Source organism: Lampetra planeri, chromosome 1, assembly GCF_965212315.1.
Source record: "Lampetra planeri chromosome 1, kcLamPlan1.2.h2, whole genome shotgun sequence".
Classification (NCBI taxonomy): Eukaryota; Metazoa; Chordata; class Hyperoartia; order Petromyzontiformes; family Petromyzontidae; genus Lampetra; species Lampetra planeri.
Window position 1 is genome coordinate 18,805,596 of NC_136107.1, and position 19,130 is coordinate 18,824,725.

The 19,130-nt window shown below is 45.3% G+C and overlaps 2 protein-coding genes across 2 annotated transcripts in view; one reads left to right on the top strand and one right to left on the bottom strand.

Moving 5' to 3' along the window:
• DNHD1 (dynein heavy chain domain 1) overlaps positions 1-12,729 on the top strand; it is a 98,754-nt gene extending 86,025 nt beyond the window's left edge. Inside the window, exons 39-44 of the mRNA XM_078595453.1 lie at positions 937-1,032; positions 1,648-1,918; positions 2,968-3,059; positions 7,665-7,817; positions 8,608-9,302; positions 10,996-12,729. Coding sequence (XP_078451579.1) covers positions 937-1,032; positions 1,648-1,918; positions 2,968-3,059; positions 7,665-7,817; positions 8,608-9,302; positions 10,996-11,670 — 1,982 coding nt within the window. The 3' untranslated portion in view covers positions 11,671-12,729. The remainder of the gene's footprint in view (positions 1-936; positions 1,033-1,647; positions 1,919-2,967; positions 3,060-7,664; positions 7,818-8,607; positions 9,303-10,995) is intronic.
• A 1,386-nt stretch (positions 12,730-14,115) lies between these two features.
• On the bottom strand, positions 14,116-18,276 carry LOC144719480 (anaphase-promoting complex subunit 15-like). Its single transcript, XM_078595439.1, has 4 exons — positions 17,954-18,276; positions 16,254-16,313; positions 15,654-15,788; positions 14,116-14,747 (listed from the first exon to the last, which is right to left on the bottom strand). Exons 1-4 carry the CDS (start codon positions 18,071-18,073, stop codon positions 14,703-14,705), a joined length of 360 nt encoding a protein of 119 aa, XP_078451565.1. The 5' UTR covers positions 18,074-18,276; the 3' UTR covers positions 14,116-14,702.
• Positions 18,277-19,130: the final 854 nt, after the last annotated feature.

A 19,130-nucleotide genomic window follows, 5' to 3' on the forward strand; every position in this document is an offset into this window, starting at 1 on the left:
TACGATTAGCGATGTGAGAGTGATCACATCGGTGCACGTTAGTCGCCACGACGTACAGGTTGGAAACGTGGTCGCCAACAAAGTAAATGGAACAATGTGAAACGTGCTCAAAGAAGCGTGGAGAGGTATGCTTGTGTCGAGTTGCATTAAAGACGGGGAGAGAAGCGCATGGATTGGCGCGCAAACACATTTGAGAGACGTATTGACTGTGAAGAAAATGAAGTGGGCTTGGGCAGGACACGTCGCTATAAGGGATGATGGCCAGCGCTCAAGGCTAATGTCGAGTAGTAGCCAAAGAAAGGAACACGCCGGAGAGGACGACCACCAAGGAGATGGAGAAGAGGATCAGCTGATATGCAGGAGCTAGACAGATTTTGTTGTATCACGAAACGACTTGGGGAGACCTTCATCCAGCGATGGAGTAGATAGATCGGAGCTCGTGATAATTGTTTAACCTGCAGGTGGCTCACAACTGTGAATAGCTGGCGTGAAAGGATGAAGCGATTCATAAATTAAAACAAATATTTACACCCAAGGTGCACGCATAGAATTGCATGTATAAGAATGCATCATTTATGCAAATGATGTCAGAATGATATTCTAATATTACATTTAGGCGAATGGGGGGTGATACAAAGCTGTAGTAATGAGCCAGAAACTGCTATAAACAATACAGGTGACTGGTTAAAATGAGGCAAACGAAAACAATTGATTCTTGAAACAAATCATGTTGGTGAATTTATGACGATTCATCAAATCCACGTGGCAAGGGGTGAAACTGTGAGCTGGCAGTTCACAGCAGCGGTCACGATGTTGCCATTAGTTGTGACGCTACTGGTGGAGATTGTGAGTGAAATTACACTGTTTGACTGTCACCTAGGTATTTGCGATGTCTTAGGGGTAGCTGATGCGTGAGCCGTGTGTTTATGTTGGCAGAAGACGAGACTGTGCTGGGACAGGAAGATGCTCGTGTCCACCCTGATTTCAGGCTGTGGTTCATTGCCACAACTGACAGCGCCGCACGTCTGCCAGGTGCTTGGTATCTCTGCGCACATCCTTGACAGCCCTGGAATATTACAGTTTGATTCATGTATAGATACCCCATTAATTTATAATGGCTCTTTTTAGTCTCAATAGGACATTGAATACTGTGAAAGTGACAGCTCCATATTTTACAGCATAGAGTATGTTCAAAGATTTAACAAGTGAATTGTGATTGGTGGGGGACACACATAGGCTTAGAAATAAAACGTCTTCTCTATCAAAGGTTTATTTTATTGAATTAATTGGTGATTGGTCTGAGCCCATAAACTTGCTATGCTTTAGAACCAGTTTTAACTATGGGTAACTGAAATCAGATCCAGGATCTCAGCAGTGCTGGCTTTGCACTCTGACCTCTTAACCACTTGGCCACTTCAAACGACTTATTAATCAATGGAATGTTAGCAACATACTGGCTTGCTGTATGTATGTTGAACGTCTTTCACACCGTACGTAGTCAACCGTGCTCATCGGAGGCGCGGACCAAAAGTCACCCCTCACACTGGTAGTGGTTGACATGCCATATTTTTGACACCTTTGGAAAATGTTGCATATTTGCCTGGAACATTGCTTTGCTTTTCCTTGGAACATATTTCACCACCACAGGCATCGTGTTGGAGCGAGCGCTGAGGTTCGTGTGCCGTGCGCAGCCACGTTTCGCGAGCAAGCTGGCAAGCTGCCTTTTTTGCGTCGAGACCAGCGAGCCGAGCAACATAGGCGTCTCGAGTGCGGTCAGCTGGGAGGGACGGAGGGTGACAGGGGGGACCGGGCATGCTCTGCACCCTCGTGACTGGTCAACGGCACTGGCCCGCCTGCACGCCGTGCTACTGCACAGGCGAGGCTACGGACGCCCGGCGGTCGTGCGCCCGTATTCGTGGTGCGTCTCTCACACCATGCGTATCAAGTAACGCACAAACCCGTGTACAATAAGCTCAGCCTCTTGCATTATGCAAAAACCATTAACATCGTTCCTGAAGCATTGCACTGTGGTTCTCTTGTCTGAGGTCACCATAAAATACATTTGGCTAAATCTGACTCATTGACAGACAGCAGTGACAGAGAGAGAGAGAGAGAACTGCAGACTAGTTTTGTCCTTATTAGGACTCATGAGTATAGTATAGTTGCTGATGCTCACTGAGATCAGTATTTTTTAGTTTTAAAACACCAAACTCTATGGAACATATGACATTTTTTCAACCAGATCTTCTGAATCTTTCACCAAATCCCAGGGATAAGGGTGTTGAATGTTGGAGTGGTGAAATTGTATAATTTTAGTTGGCTGTGTCGGGTGGTGGTGGTTTTTAACGACACATAAACCTCTATTATGGGTGATATTGGTCGCGAAAGCCTATGTGTTAAATTGTTTTTAAATGTCATCTGATAGAACCTTGGGAAATCTTGTAAAGCTACATTTATCTATACCTGCTCTCTTAATATGCATTATATTTGCATTGGGATTTCATATACCTGTGTATTTTAGATGTAGGTATGATTTTATGTGTTTTAAATTGTTATGCATGTTTGTAATAATGTGCAATTCTGCGTACTGTTGTGTGTATTTATTGTGGGTGGGGTGAGTGGTGGCGCAGTGGTTATTGCACTGCGCTAATAACCCATTGATTCAGGATCATGGCTAACATCAGTGGCGAGTGATATCTGAACTGGGTCTGGGCCTCCCCCTTAAACAACGCACACTGACCAACACGTATGGTCAAACCATCACCATGACCAACACGGCATTAGGAGACTTTCATCCAAACAGTGTATTCACAAAGGGCTCTTATGGAACGATATATTAGGCCTTCTCTTCCACATTTCACTAATAAGGTTTCAAATGTATTGGCACCTAATGCACATAACAATTCTCCTTTTCTAGTAATACTATTTGTTAATTTGTTAATAACTTGTATTTTGTCCCCAACTAAGGTCACGGTCAGATCTGATCATGGCGCTGAATCTATTCACTCACCTTAACGAAACGTGTCAGGATTTTTCTGCAGCACTGGAGTATCTCTTGGGTAAGTGGTCATCGTTGCCGAAATATACGTGAGCCTCAGCTGGAGAAATCTGACTTTATTCAACCGAGTTTCTCTTTCACTATTGAAGGGCGTTTGAATATGTGTACTTGCATGCTCGCAAATGTGTTCTATGCTCTTTAAAACCATTTTCAAATATCCAGGCTTTTAAAGAAAACCCTCAATGACCATTACTATCTCGGCCCACCTTCCTATTAACCTCGGTCGATTCAAACCAATATGAGTATATTGTGCGGTGTGGTCAACAGCGTATGCAATGGAGAGGAAAAAAAAGACTGCTGGGTGTGGTGCTGGACACTTCAACCCTTTGTGTACCATACTCTTTGGTTCTTTCGGTAAAGTCACGTAAGGTATAAAAATAAATAATTTAGACCAATACACGAATGGTTCGTAAATTTAGTTCGTGAAACGTTAAAATAAAAGCAAACAATGCATGTATGTATGTATGTTGAACTTCTTTCGCACCATATGTAGCCAACCGTGCTAATCGGAGGTGTTGGGGGAAGGACAGAAGAGAGCAAAATTATACAAAAAAAGACAAAAACCAACACACATGAAACAAAGCACAGACATTCCAAATGCTTAACAGCACACTAACATGTTTGAGCCGGATTGTGGCATGAAATAACATTTACCCCCAAAACGTTAAATAAACAATTGCGTTGTTAAAGATAATTAATGCAGGCTCCGCAATGTCTCGCTCACGCCACAGCTGGCAGAAGGTACTCGAGGGAGCTCCCGAAGGGCCCTCGAGAGATCGGCATTATAATGCGGGGCAGCAGAACGCAACAATGAACACACAACACGACACGCGACTCACAACCCCCCCCCAACCCCACTCCCGTGTACACAGCCCCCCCGCCTCCACCACGCGCATTAAAGCCACAATACATGACAATAAATATCCTGACTTAAAGCTTTCGTGACTGCAGGAATTCATATTCTTTGGGTCTTTCGGTAAAGCCACGTAGATATAAAAATAATAATAAAAATAATAACAATATCACGACGTTTCGATCGCAACACAAGCAATCGTCATCAGGTGGAAAGATAGTGCAGTAGAACTGCTGAACAGGAAAGGACTGCTGCAACAAGAGGTGATATTTAGGTTTGAGGTGGGTGTCACCCAAGGGTAAGTAGGCGGGGTCAGAGATGGAAAGGAGTCCCGTCGCCGCACGCATGCACAACAGCTGCGTCAAAGGGAGAGATTGGCATGTCAATGTAGACAAGTTTAATGGGAAGATAGCGTGTTTGTGTCAGAGGACCGGGCATAGCGCCACCTCGTGGGCAACACAAGCTGCGGCGTTGGCTGCTGCACAGTGAGAGGCCAGCGTATCAACGCAAGAGAACCACCGTAACGGTGGCCATGCCAGTGAGAAATACAGCCTATTATACAGCGAGAGCTACCGTTATATCGAGGCAAAAGGGAGCAGCGGTGGCTATGTTAGTGAGACCTTAGTCTGTTATTGTAAAGACATTTAATAAGGTGATGTAATTCAGAGAGTCGGAAATAACTGCTAAACAACGGCAGGAAGGATGGAAACATCACAGCAAGTTATGACTTTACCTGGTTAATAACATCCTTCCAATGATTGCTCAGTTTGTACCCATCTTCTCGGTTGAAATTGTGTCTGTGTTTATATATCTGGATGGCTTGATGGACAAATCTTTGATGGTTGCTCGAAGGTTTGCAGAGTAGCTTGGTCTCGGAAAAAAGCAATATCGTGTGAACCCACCGCGTTAAAACAGTGATCAGCCACGGCAGAGGTATTGGTTCTGCCGTGTTTCAAGTCTGCCTTGTGTTCGCGAACACGGTTCGAGACATGTCGTTTGGTTTCCCCAATGTAACTGCTACCGCAGACACATCTTAGTCTGTAGAGACCAGGGTATTGCATGTCAGGAATCACATCCTTCACAGATGGGATCAAATCACGGATTTTGTGTACTGTGTTGAATCGAACCTGAATCTTGTGTTTGTTCAAGATTTTGGAAATCTTTTTGGTAACACCTGCTATGTATGGCAAGGTGATGGTTTTGATTGGGTCTTCAGATGGTTCTCTCCCCATGGTTGGGGAGACAGCTTTGCGTATTGTGCGGTTTGAATATCCATTCATCTTGAGGGCTTGGTGTACGTGCTCCAGCTCACTGGCTAGGTGTTGCTGGTCGGAGATGCAACGTGCCCTATGGTGTAGTGTTTTAATGAGGGAGTTCTTCTGGGCTGGATGGTAGTGGGAATCGGCTTTAAATAGGAATCCGTGTGGGTGGATTTCCTGTAGACAGAATGTCCCAACGAGCCATCAGGTCACTTTTCAATTAAAACATCCAGGAATGGTAGCTTGCCATCATTTTCTACTTCCATGGTGAATTTGATGGATGGGTGTATGGAATTGATGTGTACTGTGATGGCCTAAATAGGTGTTCTCTCTTAATATTTGCCCCAATGTGACAAAATATACACAAACCGGTGAAATAATAATAATAAACGCGATTCATAACTCGCACATTTTTCTGGAATCGTACGGAATGTTCATTTAAGAACTCAGAGGTACGGCGCCATGGCTCAAAAGTCCCTCATTCGGTAGCCTGGAAACTGCCTGAACAGGTGATGGCCTGAACAGGTGGCAGGCTGAACAGGTGAGAGCCGTGAGTTGCTGTTTGAAAGTGGATGGTGATTGAATGCTGCACTTGTGCAGTGGGAGAGAGTTCAAAATGATTGGTTCGGCCACGTAGAAACGATGCTCAGCTATAACAGTACAGGAATACCTTGCACTTTCGTCTGGTTAGGAACCAGAGCATGGACGAAAGTCAAAAATGGACGAATGACAAAGCAGAGCCTTTATTTAGCCTGCATATTTATTTTGGCCGGCGAATAAAGTACATGCAAATAACTACAGTAAATATAAAAACGGACATGTAAATAACTACAGTAACTATATAACACAAATGCGTGCGAAACCTACATAAACAGAAATGAAAGAAAAATAAACATGAGAATAAATATTGACTTAAAGCTTTCGTGACTGCAGGAATTCATATTCTTTGGGTCTTTCGGTAAAGTCACGTAGATAGGTTCAAAGAAAATAACATGAAACTACGACGTTTCGATCACAATACAAGCGGTCGACTTCAGGAAAAGGCAAACTGTTTTATAAGGGTTTGAAATGGGCGTAGCCCAAATGTCAGTAGCCAATGTTAATGCAAGTGATGGGCAGCCACCCTGACAGTGGTTGGTTTTCCACCAATCAAAGGGCTGCCAGGTGAAAATTTGCATGTTAATGAGAGATTAGCATGTTAACAGAACATCGCAGAGCCGCAACCGAGGGGTAGTCGGCGCGCAAAGTGGCTGTGTTGGTGTGAAACATCGGAAGTGGCTGTGTTGGTGTGAAACATCGGAAGGTGGTAGGATGGGAACATTGTTTTAATGTGGTGGGCTCACACGAAATTGATTTCTCTAAGACGAAGGTACTTTGCAAGCCCACTGGCTATCAACAAAGTTTCGTTCATGAAGCCATCCATATATATATGTAGTGGTGATACGCGCTGGCAGGAGGGATCGTGAGGCAGCGCGTGGTGATTGGTTACATCGAGTGGGTGCTCACATCGCGGTCCGCATAGGCTCCGCCCTCTCGGGAGCGGAGGGCTATGTAGGGCGATGCGCGCGGGCACTCGGGGAGTTGGTAACCGGTGAAGACAGAAGACGGAGGAAGAGATAGGCCCTGGGACCCCTAGCCCCGCTGCCCTTGTAAGGGCCGGGGTTCTGAGAGGCTCAGAGGCGAGGCCTTGGGATTCACGGTCCGACGCCCTTGTAAGGGCTCGGGCTGTGTAGCCCAGTGGTCGAGACCCGTAGTCTGACAAGAGGGGTCTGATAGCTCCCCGTGGGGAGAGCGTAGCCGGAGAGCCTGAGTCGAGGCAGAGATAGGTGCGCGTACCCCACGGGGAAGACGGAGTACGTGGCCGAGTCAGGCACGTCTGACATAGGTGTTATCTCGGTTGGGACTGTTACGTGTGCAACCGTTGTGAATAAAGAGTGCTGCCCCGTCAACTCGTCTCCCGCCATTATTGAAGATACTACATATACACACAGACACAATATCAACCAAGAAGATGGGTACAAACTGAGCAATCATTGGAAGGATGTTATCAACCAGTTTAAATCATAATTGGCTATGATGTTCCCCGTAGAACGCGGCGGTTTGTTGTCGTGAGTAGAGTAAATATGGTGGAGAGGTATGAGGGGAGATCTTGAAAGAGAGTTCAGTGGCACAGGATGGTGATTGGTTACTGTGTCTGTGTAGGGAGTGGCAGTGTAGTAGTTGACTCACTGTGCTATGAATTTGGCCATCATCAGTGGCGAATATCTGAACCAGGCCTGGACCTCCCCCGATCCTCAAATTGGTACCTGGTGCAGTGTATAAACATAAGCACTGGGGAGACAAACGTGGTCACCGCACCACTCCTTCTACCGTGTCGGCCTTCATAAAGATTTTGATTATAATTGGTGCTCACTTACAGTAGTTGCCCAAAAATCCTGTTAAATCTATACGGGAGATCTTTGTTGTCTGTTCATTCATATCTTGCTGTGCCCAGGCTCGGTCGTGTATGGAGGGTACATCACACGCCGGCAGGACTTGGAGGTGGTTGAGAGCATCGTAAAGCACTGCCTGCCAAGCCACAGACCGGGCGGTGCCTTGCATGCCGGTGGGGTGTACGCGTTCGTCCGTGCACTCACGGCCGCAGCAGGTAGCTCTTGACAGAGACACCCATGTCAAACTCGTATATATGTCACGTTTTCCAAATTGGAATATATTCCACAACGAGATTACAAGACAATGTCTAATTATAGGATCCTAGGTCTGCACATAAGGATAATGAATATCAAGCCCTCACCTGGCGAGAGGGCATCAGTCAATGGATGTCATTATTATTATTGTTTTCATCAGTCTTCACCATTATCATCATCATCCAGATAAAATGTTTTCTTTTATTAGTTTTTTGCCCAGAGAACACCCTCCATTTACTATAGGAGGATTTTTTTCTGAAGCTAATTGTAATTACTGGCGAAACGTCGTACTTAGTTTGTAAATGATGTGGCTTGGCTCTCCAACACACCGGTGTGCTGTACTAGTGACGAATTGGCATTTTCTTGGCTGTGTCAGGTGGTGGTGGGTTTAAACGACACATATATTTACGCGATCTAACCCAAAAACCTCTATTATGGAGAATTTTTGTGTTTAGATGAAGGACCAATTTGCTAATTGAAGCACAGCAAAACACACAATGCCCTCATCTGGTGAACAATCCTGATCAATGTACAATAATAAAATTAACGTTAACTACCAGACATAAAGCTAAACATTTATTGTGTTGGTGATATCAAATATATTAACTTGTTCCAGATAAAAAAAATTACACTGAATTGGCTTAAATTTGTCTTAAGTGACAGCGTGGATCAAGTCAGTGGACAGGCATTGATCTTATGGTGTACTACAGTTAACAATTGTTGTTATTTTTCTTTCTCCATCACTCCCAGGATCATCGTCGTTCTCTCCCTCTGAGCTGGGCTTCTTTACTGAGCCAGAGCCGTCCAATTTCGGACTGTGTGACGGCGCAAAAGAGAAGGATGCCAGGCACCGCAGCCACCAAGCAACGGAACAACTCCGCATGTGCACTTCTGACAACTGGCCCATGCCAGCCTCCCACCCGGGGCCGAAACGTCGGTGGCTACCGAGACTGGCCGTTGACAGCCACTCAGAGTATTTAGGAGGCTACGCGTGCATGGCCGAAGAACCTGGGCAAACCGAGGACGAAACGCACACAGGCCTTGCATCCTTTGTGGAGGGAACTCGGCCTTCGTTGAAGTCATTCTTCCGATCGGAGCTCGAAGATTTTCGTTTGCACGCGATGGCGCCGTTCGAAGGAGCGTGGTCACTGCGGTCAGAAGATGGATGGAAACGGTCAGTGTGTCCGCTTGTGGAAGAAGACGATGAGGAGGATGAGGCGGCTCCATCCTGGGCCCTGGGCGGCTGTCGCGAGCTGGAAACAGAGCCTGTGGTGCGGCTGCTCAGCCGGCAGTCGGAATTGCTGAGCGCGTACGCAGCCACGGACCACGTGGTCTCGTACAACCTCGCCGCGCTCTCCAGACCGGAGACGTTCCTGATCTCCTTGATGAGAATTGCTGCGTACAAGGAGAAAACACTTCCGCATCGATGCGTGCTTCATGCACAGGTGAGACTAAATACAGTAGTAGTAATAGTTGTAGTCCACTACTAAATGAGGACCTCCCAACATGGAGCAGGTTATCGAGGTTGTTTTGACCATACTTTACCACGCTGGTCAGTGTGGGTTGTTGAAGCCGAGGAGCATAGATATGGGAGCATAAAAGTTGAATATAATAATGGATTGTGCTGCAGTCACTCTGCTGTCCACAATTTAGCCCTACATTGTGTAACACCTGCTGTGCATGAGGCTCCCCTATCCTCGCACCGTCCAGGCTCAACCCTGTGGAAGTTCCAAAATCTGACGATTTTGATTGATTTGTTCAGTCACTTCAGACATGCGTGCAAATGATCTCGTCATTCTTTTATTTAACTTAGCTGAAAATATTAGACAAACAGCGATGAAATGTGGTTGTCACTGATGAAATCTGCTCATAAACTGAAAGCTATGTTTCGGAAAGTGGACCCGTTTCCATACCACATCCAAAAAAGGTATCTTCAATTTTTATTGTATGTAGAATTTCTTTCGCACCATATGTAATCAACCGTGCTCATATGAGGTGCAGGGGAAGGACAACAAACTAAACACAACAAAGCAGCGCTTTGACCGGTTTCACATAAGCTCACTTAGTTATTTTTTTAAAAAGACCGAGATGTCTTGGAGAACTCGTTCATTGCGGTTGCAGAGTGGATCTTGGTGATTGTGCGTTGGCTTGTGATTTACCGTGACATGCGTCTTTGAAATAAAAGTGGTCAACTAAGAAATCATTCATTGTAAATTGCACGCGTATGATGTCACGCTAAAAGCTTTGACATGACCGCGGTTATTTGTACGTTGATTCGAAACAGTGAACTTGTTTTTTGCCAAATGAATTATAATGTACTATTTTTTTTGGTGATGCTGTATTGTTGGTCGTGCACAAACGCAAATAACAAAAATAGCTCTGTCTCCCCTTTCTCTGATGTGTTATTGACGTTTATTGTTGAAGTTTATTTTAATTCAATTTACTGGTAAGTGCTATGCAGTTGTACCTGTATTTTCGTTCATGTGAGGATACAATCTTTTGGGATAAAAAAAACACCCAAGTTCTCAGTGGTGTACCTCAGCTGACTTAATGCATTATCCTTAATATGTACAAAAATTTGAACTAATTATTTGTACTATGGGATGTGTGCATCACTGGAGTGTTACGCTGCCCCAGTGTTGCCCATTAAACCGTATCTGCTTTTTGAGACATTCCCTATACTTTTGCATCACAGTGCATCAAAACAGGTGGTTAACCCAATTGTTAACAATCTATACACAAATGGACCACAGCATTGCTTTATTTTATCTCCTGAACAGAAGCCAGGCCTGTGGGCCAATAATGAAGTGTCTACCAAGGTCACAATGCAATATGCCAGTACTTTTCATAAATTACGATTATTTAGATACTGCACTTACATTCTAACAAATGTTTCTTGAATGCATAGGCCTGATAATCAATTTAAAGACCTCAACACATTTATCATTAAGTCTTTTACCTGTGAGGCCAACACTGGATGTGGTCCTTCCCTTGTGCTCTGCAGGAGGGTCATTTGCCATTACTTTAGTTATAAGGCAGCGATAATGAATAATCGCTTTGTTTTCTTTCATTTGTGCACCACTTGATGTAGTCCCTTTGTTGATAATTGATGCGATTTGTTTTTCCTGTTGGGTACAGGTTCTGAGTGGGTTTGTTGCACCAGACGCTGCCCCTGCAGAAGGAGTTTACCTGACGGGGCTGCACCTGCACAACGCTCTGTGGGATACACGATTTGGTGCGCTTCAAGAGACCGTTTCCGCACAACCCTGTGCCATGCCCCTTGTATGGCTACGCTGCGCCACGCTCACACAAGCGAAAAGCAACAGCAGTGGTGGCAGCTGGACAGTAGGGGCAGCGTGGAAAACAAGGGCGGAGGTAGACGCACTGATCGTTAAGGTCTGGTCGGATGGGACCCGAGAATCGCGCCACCATCAAGACCCCTGGGCGGGTACACTGCACGCGACGACGGCCACAGCCTCCAACACGAGCAGCGAACTGCCGGAGGGAAGGCGCGCACAGTCAACCAAATGCCACAGGCAAAGGATGGAAGGCAGGTTCCAGAATAACCAACGGCCGATGGAAAGGACGACCTCCAGAAGCGCAGGTTCACTCGGGAGGAAGGGAACTGCTTGCAGCGGGGAAACGGCCACGGCTCGTCTCTTCCCGGTCTACGGCTGCCCTCTGCACGTGCTCTCGCCGTGCCGAGGCAGCCCTGCGGGGTCTCACGTCGTCGCCTATGTTGAGCTGCCGTCGATGGTCGATCCCGCAGTGTGCGCCCAGAGGAGGGTTCATCTTACCTGCTCCCTTGAGTGAACCCGCGCTTGGTGAACGTGCAGCGCTGCATGCATTTACAGCTTTAATGCAGCAAATTGCAGCCATCAGAGCAGGTGCTGTACCACTTGTCAATCTGCCTCAGGCTGGCTGGCTAATACTATTTGAAGAGGTTGACTTAAGAGCCAAACCGAGGCCATCAGAATTTATATTTAAACCTGTTTAAAAGAGTGACGAAGGTGTGCGTTTGAAAAGAGCCCACCAGCTAGTATTGCGAGAGCTGTAATACGAGTAATTAGTGTAATCTTTACCCCTAAGTGCTGTCTGTAATTTAAAAGTAACAGGTGGTTTTCATTCTTACATGTCAGGCAAGCCTTGGGGATTAATGTCTTGGGAAGCCAAAGATGGATTTAAAAAACTTCCAATATAAAAATATATTTTCAATAACCAGCTCCTATAGTTTTCAGAATGTTTCATATTAGTATTGTTGTGTTGCTCTGAAGGAAGATCAACTATGAGCAGTCAACAACCTATAATTGCCTGAGAACAAATGGACTTATTTTATCCCTGTAAGGCTGTGTTTCTCAAACGTTTTTGGCCCGCGGATCACTCAGCCAATGCAAACATTTCTGTGGACCACCCAGCCCCCCTCACCCCTGGTGACAAAACGCAATCACTTCTGTCTTAAAATACCAGTAATACAAAATTATTCATATCACCGGAACATAAAAAAAATATGTTTAACAGTTATACAGGTTTTTTAGGGGGGGGGGGGGCATTTAAACCTTAGAGTAGTTTAATCATGGTAGCTTACCTAACTTAATTTTTTTATTAAGTATAAGTAAAATTTTTACTTAAAGCTTTCGTGACTGCAGGAATTCATATTCCCTGGGTCTTTCGGTAAAGCCCCGTAGATAGAAAAAAAATTATCAAAATAATATCACGACGTTTCGATCGCAACACAAGCAATCGTCTCCAGGTGAAAAAAGAGGGGGAAATCTGCCGAGGCAGGCTGTTTATAGAGTTTTAGAGATGGGCAGGGCAGCTGCTAATGTAGGAGAGGTCTCCGTAACCTGCAGGAGGTCTACACCAATCAAAGAGCTGTTTATAAATGGTTTAGAGATGGGCGGGGCAGCTAATGCCAATGTGGGAGAGGTACTTGAACGGAGCTGTGGGGGGTGGCCATTGTATTGTGAGAGATTAGCATGTCAATGTAACACAGCCACCGATAGCTGCGTTAGTAAATGGCGGCTTGCCATTCTTTTCCACCTCCATGTGGCCACTGCGCTGTCCGAGCTCTCGCCGAGCTTCAAATTACTTATGTTGACATGCTAATCTCTCAATACAATGGCCACCCCCCACAGCTCCGTTTAAGTACCTCTCCCACATTGGCATTAGCTTCCCCGTCCATCTCTAAACCATGTGTAAACAGCTCTTTGATTGGTGTAGACCTCCTGCAGGTTACGGAGACCTCTCCCACATTGGCATTAGCTGCCCCGTCCATCTCTAAACCTCTATAAACAGCCTGCCTCGGCAGATTTTCCCTTCTTTTTTCACCTGAAGACGATTGTTTGTGTTGCGATCGAAACTTCGTGGTATTATTATTTAGATCATTTTTTCTATCTACGTGGCTTTACCAAAAGACCCAGAGAATATAAGTAAAATATTGTCATCAATTCTTAGACCAGCCTGCATTTGCAACAGCCTGTGGGCCACATGGAAGCCATCGGAGACGACTCACTGGTGGTTCAGGGATCACACTTAGAGAATCACAGCTCTAGGGCTGTTCTCAGCCAAAATGCATTGCTTTTCTCTCATTCAATAGCCTGTAAATCAACAGCAGCGGTAAACAAAATGTAATGTATTATCGTACTAATAGACTACAATGATTCAATTACATCAATGCAGACCAATTAAAACGTATAATAATCAGTTAATTTGATGTGTGCACCAATTAATTAGACAGCCATTTTGAATTGCTCATGTGGCTGTTTTCCAATGTGCCATGTAGTGGGAACATTTGAATGTGGAGTTTAGAATGCTCATTGTTATTATCAGGGCCAATCAAAAAGAACACCAACACAAATAAATCACGTTGTGTGTGAATTCATTTACACTACCGCTCTCCATTTGGCGTTGTCTTTTGTGTGCTCATAAATTAATTATTTCATGACCACTTTTTTTCATTGCTTCATACAAATCTACGACTGACACTCAGTATTAATGTACTTATTTATTAACAGTTCATTGTTGGTAACGCACAAAGCATGTACCAGCACTTTGGCATTGAGGCAATTTGTGCCATTGTTGCCACTGAATGGTCTTTATTTAGAAAATCAAATGTGTTTGATGATCCATTTTCCCAGTGCTCGCAGTGTTGGTCAATGTCTACTATAATTGTGCTGTAAACAGTTTGGAGAGAAATTCGTCTCCACTCGAGTGGTATAGTGTTTGTAATATGCACAGGAAAATGTGTAAACTCTTACATTGCAATAAAATAACATTTATTCATAGTTTACATATCAAACGGGCTCAACAAAATGCCACGTATGTGTGTAACATACTGTAATACAAAATACAAATAAATATATGAACTGTTATCAGCGTCATTAAAACTTGTAATCCCTCTGGGCAATATATTCACTTTTGCAAAGAAACATTTTTGGGACAATACTTGGCTGATTCACACACTTGTTCATATTTTTTCTATTGTGAATTGCACAGTTCTGAAGGGTGACATTTTTTCCAGAGATAACAAAAAAGCTCTTGACCTCTTTTACTCTTGTCACAGTCCACTCATTGCACAAAGATAAAATTTCATGGAGACGTAGCAGTAATCGACACATGATAAAGAGCTTCACTCATCACGCACTGTTGCATGGCAAGCCACTGGAAAAAAACACATACAGGCTTACATCACCACGCTAACCCATAAGTTACATCTACTCCCCAGGTAACGGCTTGGCCAGTAGTATTAGGAAGTGGACATGTGGCGTAAGAGGTTACCAGAGATTGAGAAACTATCAATTTGACCCAGAGGACCCGGCACTGACTCCATATGTGGGAGGATGCTTTCATATCATCCACTGATCCTGGTCTTCATTCCCTTCCATGTCGACCTTTGGACAACAAAATATTACGTTAAAGGCCATGTGACATAACTTTGGTGTATAGTAATGCATAACATTGGTGTATAGTAATGCAGTATATAATTAAATGTTGGGTTTATCTATGGCAGTATATAGTACGGGGTAGACCCGTGTGATGTAAGAGAAAAAAGTTTAGCTGGAGGCATATTATATTTTTTGCGACATAGAATTGTAATGTATGACTTACTGTTAGTAGCTCAGCTTATTGGAGAGTATATTTAGTATATTGATGATACTGATGTAGTTTATATTTTAGTTTTTTACATGGTGGTTTAGCTGCTGCAGCTCCTTACTATTAAAATTCCTTCCCTCTATTACTGCTAACCCTACTCCCTCCCTTTGATGCTGCTAATCCTGCATACTGCGTAATGCACGGGTATAATATGACTTTGAAACCCCCCCCCCACCTCCTACGCATTCCACAAGTAGTGACTAATCCCATATCTGCATTTCCCATAAATATGATAAATTCCTCTTGATATGCAAATTCCTTTGTCAAGGCACCCCTTCCCCCCTCCAACCCAGCTTAAATATACGCTGCCAAGCATAGTGGTGCCCATTCAGACGCTATCTTTCCGACAGACCTGTTCTTCACCTGAGGATGGCTGCTTGCGTTGTGGCCGAAACGTCGTGAGAATTATTTTATTATGTTTTATTTTTATTATTTTATTATTTCCCTTCTACGTGACTTTACCGAAAGAACCAAGAAGACAAACTACATTTCCCTTGCAAATAATTATCAATGGGCTCTTTTAAAAACACTGAATTGATGTGCAACAGTAAATGAATTAACTTTGTGCAGCCAGGTTTTGTTTATATTTATGCTGTGATGATGAAGAAAATCCAACATTCAAAAACACATGCCATTCTCCACACCTCGTTGATCTCTGCATCATCTGGGGAGTCTGTGTAGCCGTTGACTTCGTCCATGTCGTCTATCTCCGCCTCCTCGTCAGAGTCTTCCTCACTGTCTTCATCCTCCTCCTCCTCTTCTTCCTCTTCCTCGTAATGCTTTTGCACACATGGCCAGGTATCAAAGTAGTTCAGATTAAACCCATCCCCGTGCTGTCTGTAGTATAACGAGAGGGGAAAATCCACCTCGGCGTTACTACTTATGGCCAAATCACCTTGAATGCATCCGATCTCATCAGATCCCGGGAACTAAGCAGAGTTAAGCCTGGTTATTAAGAGAGGAGGCTGCATGGGAATATAAAGTGTTAGAGTGTGAGTTGGACAATAAATGTAAAGTGATAAGATTATTGAAACTATTTGTGTGAAGATTTGCATGTTACCCCCTCACATGCATGGGATTTTTATTTACATTACCCCTGTTTCTTCCCAGAAGCCAAAAACTCATTCATGAAATTGGTCAAACATAAAACTACCCATACATGGGACACTTATATAAATGTTTTTGTTTGATCAAATCTTGAACACAATTCAGTATGATGTGTGCAAACATGCAGTCTAGAGTACCTCCGAGGCTGTTTTACCAATCGGCACCAAATTGCTGTTACATTCCGCGATGCCACGGAGCTGCGAACACAAAAACCAGCCTTTCAGAATATTGTGGAAAAATTCTGTAATAAATAGGAGATTGAGAGATATAAATGTTGACACTAACACTCAAAGTAACCTTCCATTCTTCATTTATGGTATCCACTGTCCAGGTCTGCATATGCATATGCTGTGGGCATCAGATGGCAGCAAGTGAAATTTATTGTTGTAAAGTACATGTAGGCGACAAAATGGGACCTTTTTGCCAGTATCAAAGTATGAAAAAATAAGAATAGGTTTTACCCTTTCTGGCAATAAACAGGTATTAAGATGTTCAAACACCGAATAGAAAACCTGTTTTATTTCCATAAATGGTCAAACCTATTCTTATTTTTTCATACTTTGATACAGGCAAAAGGGTCCCATTTCGTAGCTGCTCACCCCAAGCTATAAATGCTCTGGCAGTGACATTGTCTTTGTACTGTTCGCCTTTTGGCGTTCTCTGGTCTGAAACTGGTGAGACTAGGCCCTAGAGAAGACTCTCTGGTGTAGGCCAATCAGTTTAAAAAACAATGCATATTATATCAGATCATGTTTGTTTGCATGTTCACCACAAGTACGTGTGATTAATGCAGACTTAATTCCTTGCAAAAGGTTTATATTTGGTGTTTCAATATCTTAACACCTGTTTTATTGGCATAAAGGGTAAAACCTATTATTTTTTCATACATGTATGCTCTCCGCCTTTACCAACCTGCACGGACCAGCGTGATGAAATGTGGCCAAATCAACCCGCGAGAATGGCACGTCGTGGAGAGGTCATCATCCAGTGTTTGACAAAACGGTTGTCTGTCTGTACGACTATGACTAGAGACATGTCCTGGGGTACCCGGACCTACTCCTTGCTACACAGGGCCATGCCCCCCCCTGCTGGTTATCTCTATGCCTAACCCCGTGTACCCATGCCCTCTAGATACCCTATCTCCCATGATTTTTCTGAGTAAACCACCCCAGACACCCAATGCCACTGATTGCCCCACTCACCGATTCCCCCTCCAGTTACCCATGTCCCCTGAATGCCATGCCCCAGTCACCCATTGCCCTCTGCCCATGCTCCTGGTGCTCGTGGCCCCTGATTTCCCTACCCATGCTCCTGGTATCCATGCCTCCTAAATGTCTTGCCCATGGCCCCGGGAACAATGCCCCCTGATTTATCCGCCTATGCCCCCGGTATCCATGCCTCATGAATGCCCTGTCCATGCCCCCTGATTTTACTGCCTATACCCCCGGTACCCATGCCTCCTGAATGCCCTGCCTATACCCCCGGTATCCATGCCTCCTGAATTCCCTGCCTATACCCCCGGTACCCATGCCTCCTGAATGCCCTGCCTATACCCCCGGTATCCATGCCTCCTGAATGCCCTGCCTATACCCCCGGTACCCATGCCTCCTGAATGCTCTGCCTATACCCCCGGTATCCATGCCTCCTGAATGCCCTGCCTATACCCCCGGTATCCATGCCTCCTGAATGCCCTGCGTATACCCCCGGTACCCATGCCTCCTGAATGCCCTGTAAATGCCTCCTGAATGTCTTGCCCATGGCCCCGGGACCAATGCCCCACGATTTATCTGCCCATGCCCCATGAATGCCCCGTGCCCCCCCACCCCGCCCCGGGTACCCATGCGTGGTGCTGCGCCTCTCGCTTGAGGAGGTCGCTCTCGTCCTCGCAGAGCGCGTCCGTGGAGAATCCCAGCGCCTCCACCAGGCGCGGCTCCAGCGACGGGAACAGGGTGGACATTGCCCGACCTATAACCGATAAATAACAATGATTCGCCTACCCCGAGTCAAACAATAAAAACCAACCCCAGCCCGTCGGCCCCACAACGCGCGCCGCTCAACGCGAAATTCAAACAGCGCCGGACGTCGATGAGCGAACTTTTGGCCACGCAATGCGCCTCGGGGGCGGCTACGACGGTCGACTCGGATCGCCGCAACGGGGAAGTTTGCCCCCAGGGCGTCTCGACGAATCCACAACGTTTCTCTCGTACGGAAAGCCGATTGCGCAAAAATCGTCGGTTTAAAACAAATAACCCCGCCCCCCTCCCCCCGAAATGATAAAACGCGATTTGTAAATAGGCAAGCGGCTTAGGCTGTCAAACAACGTTCACTTTAACGCGTAAGTCGTTCGGGCTTTCGCGATCCATTATTATCCTCAATAGAGCTTTGTTTGTTTTGTTGGGGTTAGATCGCGTTAATATAAATCAACAAGATTTCGTCACTTGTGAGACCCCTTCAGGTGCCACGGCCAATGGGCTCACAAGTGACGTCATCACATCTACACCCCTCCATCGACATCTGGCTCTCGCCTGATGATGCTGGTTGTTGTGTTTACTGGCGAAACGTCGTGCTTAGATTTCACAATGTTGTGGATTTATTCTCGAACGCACCGGTGTGCTGCAGAGGTCGCAAACGGGTTTTGATTCCTTACCCGTACCCGGCCGCACCAGGGTCGCAAACGGGTACCCGTACCCGGCCGTACCCTACCCGTACCCGGTATCGGGTACCTGATTGCGACCTCTGGGATGAAGCCATGTTGCAGGTACGGATGGGTTGATTCTAGGAACTTGAATTGTGAGAAGAGACAAGACGTTGGGAAATGAGTGACAAACGGTTACTCACCAGTGACTCACGGCCTACCCGTACCCGGCCGCACCAGGGTTGCAAACGGGTATCGGGTAGGGTACGGGTATTGGGTACCCGGTTGCGACCTCTGGTGTGCTGTACTAGTAACGAATTGGCACGTTCTGTTTACTTGACAAAACAATAACTAAATTGACTCTTGATTTAAAAGCTTT